We start from the raw sequence: 16,976 nt of genomic DNA on the forward strand, positions 1-16,976 counted from the left end.
CCTGAACCAGATGAGCTTCATCCCAGAGTCTTGAAGGAGGTGGCTCGGGAGATAGTGGATGCATTGGTGGTTATGGTTCAAAATTCTATAGATTCCGGAAAGGTTGCTGTGGACTGGAAAGTAACAAGTGTAACCCCACTATTTAAGAAGAGAGGGACAGGGAGAATGGAGAATTACAGACCTGATAGTTTGATATCAAGAGTAGGGAATACGTTGAATCTATTATGAAGGATGTGCTAACTGGACATTTAGAAAAGAATGGTAAAATTGCAGAGTCAACATGGATTTATGAACGGGAAATCATGTTTGACAAGCTTGGACTTTTTTTAGGATATCACTTGTAGCCCTGATAAAGGAGAAGCAGTGGATGTGATGCATTTAGATTTTCAGAAGGTTTTCGATAAGGTCCCACACAGGAGGTGAGTAAGCAAAATCAGAGCGTAAGGGATTGGAGGAAACATACTAGTACGGATTGAGAATTGGCAGAAGGTGGAGAGTAGGAATAAACAATCATTCTCAGGCGGTTACTCGTGGGAAGCGCAAGGTGCATTGATAGGTTCACAGCTGTTCACAATCAATGTTAATTATTTGGATCGGGGACCAATAGTAATATTTCCAAGTTTGCTGATGACACAAAACTGGATGGGAGCATAACTTTTGAGAAGTATGCAAATTGGTTTCAAGAGTCCTTGGACAGGTGAAATGAATGGGCTAAAACGTGGCATATAGAATTTTCTGTGAATAAGTGCAAAGTTATTCATTTTGGTACAACAAAACCCGAAAGGCAGATTATTTCTTAAATGGTGAGAGGTTGGGAAGTGCAAATTTCCAAAAGGGACTGGATGTCCTTGTTCATGAGTCACTAAATGTTCGCATGCAGGTGCAGCAAACAATTAATTAGGAAGGCAAATCGTATGTTGGCATTGCAAGTCAATTTGAGTACAGGAATAGAGATGTCTTATGGCAGTTGTATAGAGCCCTGGTGAGACCTCACATGGAGTACGTGTACAGTTTGGTCCCCTTATCTCAGGAGGGATATTCTTTCCATACAGGGAATGCAACAGAGGCTCACCAGATTAATCTCTGAGGAGAGGTTTGAGAGACTGGGTCTGTATTACATTGAGTTTCTAAGAATGAGGGGTGACTTCATTGATACCTACAACATTCTTACAGGGTATGACAGGGTGGATGAAGATACAGCTCTTGGCTGGTGAGTTTAAAACTAGCCAACATAGTCTCAGGATAAGGGGTATGGCCATTTAGAACTTAGATGAGAAGGAATTTCTTCACTCAGTGGGATTCTCTAACCCAGAGGGCTATGGAAGTTGAATCGTTGAGCATGTTCAAGACAGAAATCATTCTAATGACATAGAGAAAGTGCGGGAAAGTGGTGTTGAGGTAGATGATTAGCCATAGTCTAATTCAATGGTGCAGCAGGCTCAATGGGCTGAATGGTCTACTCCTGTTCCTATATTTCCATTACTTCGTGGCTCTTGTTTCTCAGTGATTTCCAAAGAAGGAAACCCATTTTTTATGATGATGGGTTTGAGGGGGGAGTTTTTAAGAACAAATTTAACCCTGTTTCCCACCCCAAATCCGCACCAGAAGAAAATTTCAGAGGTGAAGGTGGCACAGTGATGAGCACTGCTGCCTCACTGTGCCAGGATCCCGGGTTCAATTCTGGTCTTGGGTGACTGTCTGGGTGGGTTCTCCCCATGTCTGCGTGGGTTTCCTCCGGATGCTCCGGTTTCCTCCCACAGTCCAAAGATGTGCAGATTAGGTGGATTGGCCATGCTAAATTGCCCCTTAGTATCTAAAGATCTGTAGGTTAGGTGGAGTTACGGGGATAGGGTGGGGAAGTGGGGCTGCGTAGTGTACTCTTTCATAGGGTCAGTGCAGACTCAATGGGCTGAATGGTCTCCTTCTGCACTGTAGAGATTCTATGATTTCAGGCTGAGATTTCTGGATTTAAAAAAATATGACTGTCTAATCATGATAACTGTGTTATGATATTATAGATGCAAAATGGGATTGCAGCTTTACAAAGAATCACCCTGACTCGAAACGTTAGCTCCCTTTTCTCTCCACAGATGCTGTCGGACATGCTAAGATTGCCCAGTATTTCTTGTTTTCGTTGCAGACACAATGCTGTTCCATTACTGAATACCTCTAACTGCTATCGGAAGTCTTTCATGTGAAGATAGGCTACCTATCCATTGCCACCATAGCTGAGCTCAATACAGTCTTCATCTGAGCTCCACACATATGCACTTTCAAATTTGCATCACAGGATAGCAATCAAGAGTGAGTCTCGGTGATTTTTGTCTCTGGCTGAAGGCATCAAAACTAATTGCAACACTCCATTACCATCTTGGCTAAGATCAACAATGCAGTTTGGCCAGGGATTCAAATTAGGATTTTCCTGATTTGGATTCTTTTCCATGCTTGCCAGAAAACTTACCAACCCAGGCATAACAGGAGTTGAACAAATGGCTTGAAGTTGTGATTTTTTAAAGAATTGTAAAAATAAATATTGCAACATTTACATTAGTAAAATTTTTGAAAAGAAAAAGGCACTCACCCTATCTAACCTTTTAGCTTCTATATGCCTGAGCAGTTGTTGTCTCCAGTCTAGAGGTATTTTAGCAGAGTTCTCATCTCCTTTCAACTGTGAAGACCTGATCCTTATATCATTGCTCTCTGAAGGCTTTTCACTGTAGTTACTGATGTTAAAATCTGAAGGTAACTTCTCTAACAGAGCTGCCATGGTAGGCCTTGCTGAAACTGGCCTGGCTTGAGAAAACCCATAGCTCTCTGTACTGTAGCTTCTTGCAGACAAAGGTCTCCTCTGAGTTAAAGGTTTATCCTGGAAATTCCTACCCTGATTTTTCATGTCGTGGAATGTTGAATAGTCTTCTTCATATCTTCCATTCCTTTTGAGGTACTGTGATTCAACCAATGATGCGCTGTTTTGGTGTTCTAAAACTCCTCTGAAATGTGTCCTGACATATCTGTCACTTTGTGGCAGCTCTGGAGCCTCATTTACCCTTCGATGCAACATCATTTCTGTGGAGGTTGCCAGGGAGTCACCCCTTCTTAAATATCCAGCCCTGTCCCCTTGACTTGAAAACCGAGGATTAGTTGGTTCATCATTGACTGACGGTTGGGAGAATGAATACATATGTTCTACAGGTTGATAACCTCTGAAGGAGCGTGGACTAATGAGATCTTTTGAAACATTCTTGCTTTGCTGGACACCGTAGTCAACATTATGTGTAAAAGAAGTGGTAACTCTCCTCTCAGGTTTAACATTTATTGTACCTTGGGGATTGAAACTTTGGTCAAAATGGTACACTTTTTTTGTAATTGGGTACTTTTGAGAGATCTTTCCACTTCCATATGCTTCTGATAAATCTTCATCCAACATTGGAGCAGAAAGACTGCGTGACATACCTTGTTCTTGTGTTGGCATTTGATCTGGCATATCAATGCTACCTGGATGTTCTGAGCTGGAGCCATAACTGTCCAGTGGTATATTATAAATCTTGAAGGCCCCAATGTCAATTTCATCAATGCTTTGCGACTTCTTAAACTGGCCCGCTTTAATTGATCTCATCATTGGTGCAAGTCTTTCTGTACTTTTACTGACAATTATAGCACTCTTGGCAGACTCAGGTCTGCAGATGTGTGAGTATTTATCTGCATGACTTCGATTTAAATTGGATTCTCTAGAGTTTAGAAAACTCCACGGAGCACCTGATATAAATGGGCCGGATAGTTCAGGAATCCCACGCATTGACTGTTGTTCTGAATCTTTCCTATCAGGAAGAGGGCTGCTGAAAGGAGTGTTATCCAATTTTGATGGAAATGCTGTCCTATCCTCAAATGGACTAGGTGTCCTAGTCCAATTCTGCCAAGGATTACTTGGAGGCACTTCAGTTTCTGGTGTATTTCTGATGCTGTGTACTGTATGCACAGATTGTTCTAATTCCAGTGGGACTCCTATAATTCTGTCCTGTCTCATTAATGGCCTACGCCCATGGGCAGATGTGCTCCTTGATTTTGTGCTTATTAAGGGGTTGGCACTGGGATTTTCTAAGACTGCAGTGCTTTCTTCTGCGACAAAACCTGTATTGTCATAATGTGAATTATCATTCCACTTATCAGAAAAAGTTTCATTCACTGGGCGCCTCTCAGTACGCTGCTGTAGACTTGCTGTTGATGCTGCCTCCCTCTGACTGAGTAAAGGTTTTGCTTCAATGTTTTGTTGAAATGTCTGTGTTAACCTGCTGAGTCAGAAGAATACGAGATATTTGAATGCAGATCAAAGAACTCCTGGTATTTAAAAGTTCATTTATCCACTAACTTAGAAATAGTGACTGGCACTAAACTGTTCCTGCAGTTCTAACAGCAGAACATTGGAGTATCAACTGTCATGTTCTGATTTTGGTTGGGCCACAAGATAGTGGGCACAACACTGTGACATAGTATTTGACCTGGAAGCTGATTTACTCAGTAACATTTTTGTCTCTCACAATCCTTGTTTGAGGATCACTCTCAGACATTCTGCACCAGGACATTAAATTACACAGGAATCCGCCTGCTAACAGTTGCCAAATGAAAGCCCCATACTTCTCAGAGGTAAGCCAACAGGACAATTTTTAAAATATAGTGGGGGCCATGTCCATTATGAACTGCACTGAGCACAGACTCATTTTACACAGAACCTTTACTGTCAGCAGGCAGAGACATGTGTCTCGTGGTTATGCGTAGATTGGACCCAGCGTTCAATGGTCAGTGTGTAACCCATAGCATTGGTCGTCCATCCCTTATTTTAGGTTTAAAAAAGAAAAGCATTTGTAATCGTTATGACCATTATTGATTAGAAAAATTTCAGAGCCTGATTAGGGAGTAGTCCAAAAAACAAATTAAATAATTCTACCAATTTTTTCAACCTTCCATTTTCTAAAAATAGTCTGCAATCACTTACAGCTGGTTCAGAAAGCACTCTGGGATGCAGGGTTACCCACACCAACTCCTGAAGATACTGCACTTAAGCTTCTATTTAAATGACGATTATCCATCCAAGGCAGATGGATCTGAGATTCCAACTTTTGAGTTTCAAAGAGCAAAGCAACTAACTATATTGAGTTAACAATCGTTCTCAGTTAATGGAATGTATGCTTTAAAATACCATGTTGTTTTGTCAAACAACATGCCTGTCAAGGGAACCGTAAAGACATCTTATTTGTTTGATGGTCTTAATCAAGTCTACTCCCTATCAATATTAGCTTCCTATAATGACCTTATTAATTAAAAAAACACACAGCAAACAGATAATGGTTTTAACTTCACAGCAGCAGATATATTTGTGTGTCAAGTTTATACAAAGATAAAATGATCAAACATACAAAGTCTTTGGGCTAAAGCAACTGATTGGAACAAATTAGTTTTCTTTGGCTAAATGTCTTACTTCTTCTATTTTTTTTCCTCCACCTGGGAATAAATACAAAACCCCTTAGAACGTGCTGCTTAGAAACACAACGCATTTGCTTCATCAGCAATTTTGTATTGTACTACAAATGACTTTTTGTTGTAATATTTTGGAACACAGATCCCACAGATTAGATTCTCTTTTATGTGTGCTTGTATGTCAACTAATAGGTGCAGATGACCTTAAATATGTTCCATGGAAGCAGCCATATACATTCACATGTCACAAGAGCACTGCATGTGCGCCCCTAGGCTTGGTCTTGAACCAAAAGATTGGAGAGGAATTATAGAATCATAGAATTTACAGTGCAGAAGGAGGCTATTCAGCCAATCGAGTCTGCACCGGCCCCTACAAAGAGCACCCTCCTCAAGCCCACGTATCTACCCTATCCCATAACCCAGCAACCACCACTTAACCTTTTTGGACACGAAGGGCAATTTAGCATAGCCAATCCACCTAACCCGCACATCTTTGGATTATGGGAGGAAACCGGAGCACCCGGAGGAAACCCACGCAGACACGGGGAGAACGTGCAGACTCTGCACAGACAGTGACCCAGCTGGGAATCGAACCTGGGACCCTGGATTCACAGCATAAAAGCAGGGCTAAGTAGCGTACATTTCTTTTCTGACTGCCACTGTGATGTAACTAAAATCACTTTTTCTGAATTGCCTGGCCTTTGACCCAATCTGTGTACATCTTGGACAATTCCTTGGACAGCTCCCTTCATTCACTCTTCTAGGCTACCCATTGGTAGCACTCACTGGAAAATGAAAAAGAAAATTGGGAACATGCCCTCCCATTTCACTATAAAGTAAATGTTGGTTCTGCTACCAGGTGCAAGAATTTCAGCCCTCACTTCTCCCATTTGAGCAGAAATTTGGGCCTATCTCTTGCGTTCTACGTCAAACCTCCCAACTAAGAAGAAACTTTACGCCTTCCCACATTCCAACTGAAATAAAACTCAGCCTCCAGCAATGATAGGCCAGTCAGTTTAACCTTGATGGTGGTAAGCTTTTAGAAACGCTAAATCGGGACAAAATTAACTGTCACTTGGGCAGTTGCAGAAAGCCAGCATGGGTTTAAAGTAATTGAAAAAAGCAATGGAGACATGAGGAAGAACCTTTTCAGGATCTGGAGTGCACTGCCTGAGGATTGGTGGAGCCAGGGTGAATCTCAAATCCGTGCTCCCAACCTAGGAGTGAACATCCAGGCCTTGATCTTTATTCGCCTTGTGCAACTTCACATGAGGTAAAATTGGCACCTAAAATTGAAAATCTTTATAGCATTTCTAAAATAAGGCACTTGTCCATTCACAGGGAAGACTGGCTTACTGCCACAACTATTCCTGTCATAAAGGTGTAGTGGCAGCTGGGAACACATGGATTGATCAAATTAAATAGTTGTAAGTAGCCTTGAGAGGGCTGAGGGTGAATCAATATCACAGAGTCAAGTTCTGATAATATAGGTAATACTGATAATATAACGTAATATTAAATATTAATCTAACCTTTCCTCATGTAGATGCTGCTTAACATGTGCATTTCTAAAGATTAAAAAAACACAAGTCTAGAAATTAGTGGTCTTGATGGATAAACAATTAACATATTTGTGGTACATTCCAGTGTCCATCATCCTAATTGTCATTAACTCATTCAATTAGAGTATAGAATAAATGTCATACTAACATTTGTTCACTATTAATGTTACCAACAATTTCTAGTCTATTTTCCGCTTTTGATCTTGTCTTCAAGTCTTGATCTAGTCTTGTAAGGCAAATATTTCAAGGTGCTGAACTTTCACCAGAAATGGCAAATGTTATAGATGAATAACATAAAAAGAGAAGGGAGCCAAAGAATAGGGGTGGAGAAAAATAAATTCTGGTCTGTGATTAGAGGGAGGCCAGGAGATGTTCACATGACAGCAGTAAGAATGGTGTGACAAAAAAGGTACTAATGCAACAGATTAGTGGTGAAAGAATAGATGTATCAGAGATCCTAGTATACAAAGGTGGTTACAAAGGATAGTAGAGAGGAAAGGAAGGATGGAAAATCTAGCAAAGCAGGGAACTCTCCAGTGGTAGTATGGTGGGAGATGGCACCAGTGGGAAGTACATCCATACTATGTTGGGTATCACAATTCCCAGGTATCTGCATAGAATCAATACGGGTGTTCCCCAATCGGAAACCCTGCTTAACCAAAGGGTTCATCTCGGCTGAAATCGCGGATGGAGACATTCAAGTCTGACGACCCTGACCTATATAAGAAATCCAGATACGACGTATGTAAAGCCATCAGGGACACCAAAAGACAATACTGGATCAAACTAGAGTCCCAGGTCAACGACACAAACCCACGACGTCTATGGCAGGGCTTGCATGAGATTATGTGCTACAAAGCAAGGCCAAGCAGAATCTCTAGTGCTGAAGCATCCCTCCCTGATGAACTGAACGAGTTCTATGCCCGCTTTGAACAGTCATCCAATACATCAATGCCATCCACCCCAACAGCCCTGGATACACCCATATCCACTATTACAGTCTCAGAGGTAAGAGATGCCTTCTTGAAAGTGAACCCGCGGAAAGCGACGGGTCCCGACGGAGTCCCTGGGTGAGCACTCAGATCCTGCACAGACCAGCTGGTGAGTGTATTCACAGACATCTTCAACACCTCACATCTCCGCTCCGAGTTTCCCACCTTCTTCAAGGAGACCACCATAATACCAGTACCAAAGAAGAACAAGGTAGTCTGCCTCAAAGACTACTGACCAGTGGCCCTGACATCTGTTATGAAATGCTTTGAGCGGCTACTCATGAGACGGACAACGCCAGCCTCCCAGACGTTCTCGATCCATTGCAGTTCGCCTGTAACCGCAAGCGGTCCACAGCAGATGCTATCTCCGTGGCCCTACAATCAACACTCAAACACCTCGACAACAAGGACACTTACGTCAGACTGCTGTTTATAGACTACAGCTCCGACATCATCATCATTATCCTGACAAAACGAACAACCAAACTCCACAATCTTGGACTTGACCCCTCCCTGTGCAGCTGGATCCTTGACTTCCTCACCAACAGGCCGTAATCTATCAGGATAGGCAACAGTACCTCCTCCACAATAGTCCTCAACACCGGGCCCCCGCAAGGATGTGTGCTCAGTCCTCTACTGTATTCCCTGTACACACATGACTGTGTGGCAAGATTTAACTCCAATTCTATCTATAAATTTGCGGATGATATGGATGGTGGGTCGTATCTCAATAAACCACGAGTCAGACTACAGTGGGAGGTAAATCACTTGGTTGCATGGTGTACCGAAAAATAACCTCTCTCAAAATGTCAGTATAACCAAGGAACTGATCATCGACTTCAGGAAGCGTAATACAACACACGTCCCCCTACATCAATGGTTCCGAAGTGGAAATGGTCGATAGCTTTAAGTTCCTGGGGGTCACCATCACCAACAGTCTGTCCTGCTCCACTCACATTGACATAACAGTCAAGAACGGCCAACAATGTCTCTATTTCCTATGGAAGGTAAATAAATTTGGCATGTCTGCATCGACTCTCACAAACTGCTCCAGATGTACCATAGACAGCTTCCTATCCGGCTGCATCACAGCTTGGTATGGCAACTGCTCGGCCCAAGATCGCAATAAACTGCAGAGTATGGTGAACTCAGCCTAACGCATCACACAAGCTTGCCACCCTCCCATTGATTCTGTCTACACCTCCTGCTGCCTCAGGAAGGCAGGCAGCATTGTCAGAGACCCCTCTTCCAGACCCTTCCATCAGGCAGAAGGTACAGAAGTCTGAAGATCCGCACATCCAGACATAGGAACAGCTTCTTCCTCACAGCTACTAGACTCCTCAAAGACTCTCCCTCGGACTGATCTGTTCCCTGTAAGACAGTATTCACAATGCCCTATGCTGCTCTTGTATTTGCTTTAATTTGGCCCTTGTTCCGCACTGTAACTGATTACTCATTTGTCGATGTACTGTGCAATTCTTCGCATTCACTGTAACTATCTATTATTCTTTTTTGTTTACTGCATACATTCCCTTGGCCGCAGAAAAATACTTTTCACTATACTTCAGTACATGTGACAATAAATCAATCAATCACAGAATTACAAAGAAGTATAACACAGAAAGAAACCATTTAGCCTATTGTGTCCATGCCAACTCTCAGTGAGAATGCCTCAGTTGGTCCCACTTTCCTGCCCTGCAAATCCCTTCTCTTCAGATTTTTAACTAATTCCTTTTTGAGAGCCACGGCTCAATCTGCCTCCATCACATTCTGAGGCATTTCATTCCAGATCCAAATCACTTACTATGTAAACATTTTTCCCTCGTATTACCTCCGGGTCTTTGGCCAAGCACCTTAAATCGATGTTCCCTAGTTCTCAACCCTTTGACCAATTAGAACAGTTTCTGTCTGGATCCTCATGATTTTGAGTGCCTCTATCCTGTCAACCTCTTCCCCAAGAAGAACAAACCTAACTTCTCCAATATATGCTCTTAGTGAAGTCCCTCATCCATGGAATCACTCATGTAAATCTTTTCTGCACCTTTCCATTGCTTTCACATCTTTCCTAAAATATGGTCCAGAATTGGACAGAATACTATCACTGAGATTGAAGTAATGTTTTATAAACATTTGCCATAACTGCCTCTCTTTTAAACTTGAGAAACTGGAATATATGGCTTCATGGTGCTGGGGTTTGCAGACGGGGATACCTATAAAGGTCCATGAGCATCATGTCCACCACCCACCCACCTGCTCCTGTTACAATTTTGCAGGTCGGGTGGCCTGCCCACCCAACTGAGGCCCTTAAGTAGCCAATTAATGCTCACTTAAGGTGCTCAGCCTGGCATAGCTGGCATTTAATCAACGGCAGGCGAGCCCATGCCAAGCATCCATCCCAGTGACTTCCACTGCGCAGACTGGTGGCGGGAAATGGGGAGGTGCCTCCTTAACGGGCATCCTGGACCCCCCCCCCCCCAACATGGCTTCACCCTCCCACACCACCAACCCCAATCCCCATTTCCCTCCTCTCTGGCCTGTCCAGCCTGGGTCCCCACTCCTTCACTGAGGCCTGTCAGTCTGGCCCTGTCAATGTCCCCTACACTTTTATTTCACGCCAGCTTCTCATGTTTTGGGGCTGGCTGCAGTCCCAATAGTAGCCACCACTCCCAATTGCACTGTTGGGATTGGAGAGCAGCTGTCCATTTGATTGTCCAAGGAACTGTGAAATTTGTCCTGGATTGTCATTTCTTGAAAGCTTTCCCACCATCAGTGTTAAACTGATTGTCCCGCAGTTGTCGGGTTTATCCTTACACCATTTTTGAAACAAGGATGAAACATTTTCAATTCCCCAATGCTCTGGCATCAACACTGCTTTTACTGTACATTTCCCTATTGGATGCAGGACATGTTCTGCTGTCACAGGGAACTAGTTGTCTTCATTTATTTTAACTACCCCTACCTGCCTTCGTTCACACCCTGTACTCTTCACTCTCCAGAAAAATATTTAAATATCTTTTGAAGTCAGATAATTTAACTTAGTAATTTTCCAGTAACTTCTGATGTGAGTTTATTATTATATTTGTGGATCTTCCATCTAACTATATTTAAATGTTTAATATATTTTCTGTGGTATTCTCCATCGGCGGGATCCTCCCCTTCACCAACATTGCACCCTTGCCCGCAGGTTTCCCGACATCGTGGGGTGGCCAGAATGGGAAACCCCATTGGCCTGCTGCGGGAACGGAGAATCCTGCTGCCGGCGGGGGCGCTGCGCCGGGAAACGAGGTTGGTCGGATGGGGGAATCCCGCCCCTTATAATTATTGGACATTTAAACACATTGCCATAGTGAACAATTTTCACCATTACTCCTGATGGAAAATCTCGGAAGTGATAGTGATGTAATGACTCTCTTACTCCAATCATACCATTTTAACCTTGGTGATGCCTTACAATCCTGCAATAGCCAGCTAAGTCTCAAGTCTCATTTTACATCTCAATGAGAAAAGCAACATTTTGAAGAGATAACACAACAATTTGTTCACTATTATTGCAAAACTACAATGCGCAAAGATTTAAAAAGATAATTAATAATATCTACACTTATATATTATTTGTAATGAACACGCACCTGTTTCCCCAGGAGGAAGCTGCCACACCATCTTTGACTGCAGTCTGCAATGTACTGACTTTAATTGGTACTCCAGAAGAAGCAGAAGATCCTTGAGAAGGCGAGTAGTCTGAGTATGTACCTGAGGATGCACTGTTGTTGATTCTGTCAACTTCTGATTCATCTGTTGATTCTTAATATACAAAAGAATTTTAATTAAGTCGCCATAGTCCCAGATGACCATAGGTTGCTTTCCCCTTTGGCGGGGATTTAACCTGAGGATCACTACACCAGACAAGGTTGAGAAGGCGGAGCCTTCATGAGTAACCTCAGCCGCTACGGGAATTGAACCCACCCTGTTGGCCTTGTTCTGCATCACAAGCTAGTTGTCCAACCAACTGAGTGAAACCAGCCACCCATATATGCAAAAGAACACTGAATAAATGTTTATACATCGATTAGCAAAAATAGTTCTTAAAACACTATTTTAAAAATCTTAAGGATTACAAAAACAATTTGGGAGTAAATTGTTTCAACTAAAGAGAACAGTTATTTTGTTATAGCCATCATAAAAACCAGGGGTGTGATCTACTGCTATTCACGCCGGAGGGATATTCCGGTCTCATGCATGGGTTTCCGGGCAGCAAGGGGTACAGTCACCGAGGTTCTATTGACAACGGCAGGATCGGTAAATGCCACTAGCGGGCCGCCTCCGCTGCCAAAAAACACGCGGCGGGTTGGTTGATTAATCCCACCCATGAGCTTCTTTATGGTGCTTTGGAAAATGCATCAGTCCAGGAGAGCATTCAATCACCATCCTCTGTCCTATCATGAATTAGCTATTCTTAGCTGAGATAGAATCTAGAGTGCTACAGTTGATCTCAGTTCTCATGTGTTAGAGGGGGGAAATGTCAGACAGGGCTTCCATTCCTATAATTTCCATGTGACTTCCGTTGAAAAATACAGTAATATGGGGAAAATGAGCTAACCCATTATAATGTCTCCAAGGCTGTAATAGAGTGTTATAATTATGCATCTTCTTATTCAAATCCATTGCTGATGTCATCAGTCAGTGCCATGACATCATTAGTTGTTGTTTTTACCTGTGTATATTCGTATTTAACTGCTTTTGTTCTATTCTGTTACTGTTATTTTAATGTTTAACTAGCTGCTCCCATTTTCGAGTCCATGCTGTATTTTAAACTTTGCTATTTTTATATATTAATGAAGCTTAACTTCCAGAACACATTTCAACTATCTGTTTGAGATCAAGTCACGACAAAGGCCAATTTGCCTATTTGACTACTGGCCTCAGTAGGTTCATACAAGAGGAACAGTTAATTAAATGTGGTCCTGGACCACTGGTGAATGTGTGAATCAGCATCTTCGGAGAGGAGAGAAGAATCTTTTGTTTTAATGAAATCAAAAGGAAAATGACTCTGTTATGATTAAACTTCTGACAAGACAACAGATATCCCACTTGTGGAAAACAACTGGTCAAGTTAGATTTCATTTTTTATTGTAATTTTGTAAGACTGTGAGGAAAGGATAATTCACTCCAGGAGTGATTTCACGAAAAATAGGGATATAGTGTATAAAAACAAACATTAATACTAACACAGTATTAAAATATCTTTAACATCACACCAGAAAATAGCTTACAATTATCCCTTAAACAATACTAACCAATACAGTAATACAATAACATTCAACTGCTATCTTTATTGCCACTCAAACAACAAAAAGATCTCGGGCTGGATTCTCCGCTGTCAGGATTCTCCGTTTCATCAACAGCCGGGGATTTCCCGACGGCGTGGGGCTGGCCACTATGGGAAACCCCATTGGCCAGCTGGCGAGACGGAGAATCCCGCCCCTCAGCTCCCATTCACTTCCAAATACAATTCACACTCAAGAATACCTGCTATGCAGAGATATCTGAGTACTCTACTTCCAGACTATTGTAAGGGCTAGACCTGAATCTTGTCAGAACCATGCAGAAACTCTGGCTGTAATTCTTCAGAAGCTACTTCTCAGCTTGTTTCAGTTCACCTTCCAATCATAGAATTCTGAACTGTTTGGAAAGAAACTGCTAATCTGTCTACAAACATATCTTTAACTGAATGGCAGTGAGAGCAAATCATGGAATCATATCATAGAATTTGCAGTGCAGAAGGAGGCCATTTGGCGCATCGAGACTTCACCGGCCCTTGGAAAGGGCACCCTACTTAAGCCTCCACCCTATCCCCATAACCCAGTAACCGCACCTAACCTTTTTGGACACTAAAGGCAATTTAGCATGGCCAATCCACCTAACCTGCACATCTTTGGACTGTGGGAGGAATCCGGAGCACCCGGAGGAAACCCACGCAGGCACGGGGAGAAAGTGCAAACTCCACACAGACTGATGCTTGACTTCTGCCCACATCTCAATCTAAAACTCAACTAAAACTAATTTACTGCAACATGCCTGAAACCTTAGCTCTTCCCATTAATTACATCATTTTACCAAGTTGAAATCTAATAAACTCTGCAGGGAAACCCCTTAATCCAAACAACACTCCATTAGCCCAAGCTTTTTACAATGCCTTAATTATACCTCTGGCTTCCAAAACCTTTCAAACCAGGATTCATTAAAAACACTACTGCAGCAGTCATCCAAGCTTTTAACCCTTACTTCACCAAATATCTTTAATACTATACATCTGAAATTCCTGAATTCATCACAGATGATATTCTGGACTTTCTCACCAGGTAGGTTTGATGGCCTTTTATAGTTTCCTTTTAGAAGCATATTTTTTTTCTTTCTTTCTTTCAAGTTGCATTCCAAGAGCCCAACAGCTGTGAGCTTATGATATTACATCTAGTTTCTGTAGCCCAGTCTGAGTTTTAAACCCATTCATGGATGGCATACCAACAGTACTATACTGCTCAATTGGCTGTTTAAATCACCAGTACGCTACTCAAACTGATACTCGAATTGCATTGCACCTGTGAAAATGTCTTCTAATAAAAAGTATAAACTTCAATTAAAGCCAATTGAAGGAATATTAAAAGTAAATTATAATGAAGTGTTTTACTGAAAAAAGATGCATGTCGAAGCTTTTCACCTTGCACACATCAAGACATTTCATAAGAATACCAACATAAGGGGGATACAATAATTCATACTGTATGAGAAGAAAGTGCTGATTGGTTGGCAAGTAGACTCTAATTGGTAGATGTGTTGCCATGGAGAATGTGCCAGGTGACTAACAGTTAGCTGCCAAGCATTGTTGAAACAATTGTTTTAATCCAGGCAGTTTGATCCTGATTGGTCAAGGAATTGCCCTGAGGAATAAGTCAGCGAATCGCTGTCACTTATTTTGTTCAGCTGAAATAGGTGCAATGTGTGTACATGTTCTTTCTGTCTGCTTCAATATGTCTCTTTCTTCGGTAACTACTGTACTACCAAATTACTACTTGTAATGGAATACTTAAATGTTTAATTCAAATTAAACCAGCTCACAGCTTGAACGTGGTGCTCACCTTATTGTACTGATCATTTGGGATGCTGCTCGGATTCCACTGTTGTTGACATTTTTGGACCTTACCTGTTATTTTCTCCTCTCCTTTGTCTTAATTGCCATGCCTCAAGTTAGCCTTCACAGTTTTATAAACATGCTTTTTCCAACCTCACTGCTGGTTCTGATGAAAATGGTCATCAATATATATGTTTTAGATGCTGCTGACCACTTAACTCATGTGTTTCGATGGCCTCCCTTAGTAGTCTATGTCATCAGTCTGACTATGCTTTTTTAACTGCTTAATTTTGAATTTGTTTCCCTGATACATGAACAATTTGTTTGGATCAACTTCATAAATCCCTTTTATAATGTTAAAAGATTCAATTAGCCTATCTTAAAAATGATTGCACTTCAAAGACAGCAAGTCCAATATTCCTGGGTTTTCCTCATAACCAAGGTAGCCGATGTCTAAGATGATCTTAAAGAGTGGGGTTGGGTGATTATTTTTAACATACATTTTTTTTTGGATTTCTTGGGACCTACAGCTATTGCTAGGTTGCATCTTCTTTTTCATCCTCTGACAACCTTTGGTATTGTATCACTTTGAATGTGTGCAATATGCACAGGGTAGTATATTACAATACTTGTTACATTTGATTATGCCCAGGCAGCAGGGTGGCGCAGTGAGTAGCACTGCTGCCTCACGGCGCTGAGGTCCCAGTTTCGATCCCGGCTCTGGGTCACTGTCCATGTGGAGTTTGCACATTCTCCCTGTGTCTGCGTGGGTTTTTCCCCCACAACCCAAAGATGTGCAGGGTAAGTGGATTGGCCACGCTAAATTGCCCCTTAATTGGAAAAAATGAATTGGGTACTCTAAATTTATATTTAAAAAAAACATTTGATTATGCCTATTAACAAGGACGGGGCCCTCTTGAAATGTTTTGATTGGCTATCCAGATCAGTTCAAGAGTCAGCGAAGAGAAGTTCAAGGGTAAATCAGTTTTAGTCAGTCAGAGAGTGAGGATTCGGGAAATGCAACTAAGTGCTGTTGTTAGCTCTGAGGAGCTGGATTGAGGTTCAGTGAGGCCCTAGAAGTCACTTGGTAGCTCCATGCAGTTGGGGCCCAGAAGAAGTCCTGGGAGCCATTTTCTGATTCGGTGCAGCTGAGAGTTGGGGCTCATGAAAACCCACGTCTCAGTTCGTTCAAAAGCTGGGAGAAGTGGGGATTGGGGCTCAGTGAGGCCCTAGAAGTCACTTGGTAACTCCATACAGTTGGGGCCAGAAGAAGTCCTGGGAGCCGTTTTCTGGTTCGGTGCAACTGAGAGTTGGGGCTCATGAAAGCCCACGTCTCAGTTCGTTCAAAAGCTGGGAGAAGTGGCTCCAGGCAGCATAGATCCCATGGTTAGCAGTCTCCAGGTACTTAGGATTCGGGAGAGCTCTTGAGCAGCTGAAATGGCAGTGGAAGCTCATTACTTCCATGCTGGAGAAGTCTTATGGCTAAGAAGACGCCATTTATAACCTGGTGCAGCTGAGAGACTGGAGTTCAGAAAAATCCACGGAGAGTGACCAGCAGGGACTGAATCAATGGAGGAGACCACTGGTAGGAACCAACAAGGAGAGACTTCTGGAGCAAAGAAAGAAGCTTGAAGCAGTAAAAATGCTGCACTTAATGGGTTCCAAATGGTGAGGGTTTGGGAGAAGCTCCAGAGAGCTGAAAAGGAAGCAGGAGGATGGTTACTCTGATGTGGCCCGATGGGGCAAAGATACCTATTTGGAACAGTGGTAGTCTGCTTGGCGTGGCCAAAGAGCTGAAGTTGTGTGTTTGAGTTGGTGCTGGAG

At 42.4% G+C, this 16,976-nt stretch overlaps 1 protein-coding gene across 10 annotated transcripts in view; it reads right to left on the reverse strand.

The window, feature by feature from the left end:
* lrrc7 (leucine rich repeat containing 7) overlaps positions 1 to 16,976 on the reverse strand; it is an 895,132-nt gene that overhangs the window by 155,202 nt on the left and 722,954 nt on the right. For 6 of the 10 annotated variants that reach the window (XM_072511053.1, XM_072511058.1, XM_072511056.1 and 3 more), the window contains 2 exons: positions 11,656 to 11,827; positions 2,582 to 4,289 (listed from right to left, as the gene is read on the reverse strand). In XM_072511053.1, the coding sequence (XP_072367154.1) occupies positions 2,582 to 4,289; positions 11,656 to 11,827 (1,880 nt within the window). The remainder of the gene's footprint in view (positions 1 to 2,581; positions 4,290 to 11,655; positions 11,828 to 16,976) is intronic. The other 4 variants (XM_072511057.1, XM_072511054.1, XM_072511060.1 and 1 more) reach the window with 1 other exon arrangement.

This window comes from Scyliorhinus torazame, chromosome 7 (genome assembly GCF_047496885.1).
Source record: "Scyliorhinus torazame isolate Kashiwa2021f chromosome 7, sScyTor2.1, whole genome shotgun sequence".
In the NCBI taxonomy this organism is placed as follows: Eukaryota; Metazoa; Chordata; class Chondrichthyes; order Carcharhiniformes; family Scyliorhinidae; genus Scyliorhinus; species Scyliorhinus torazame.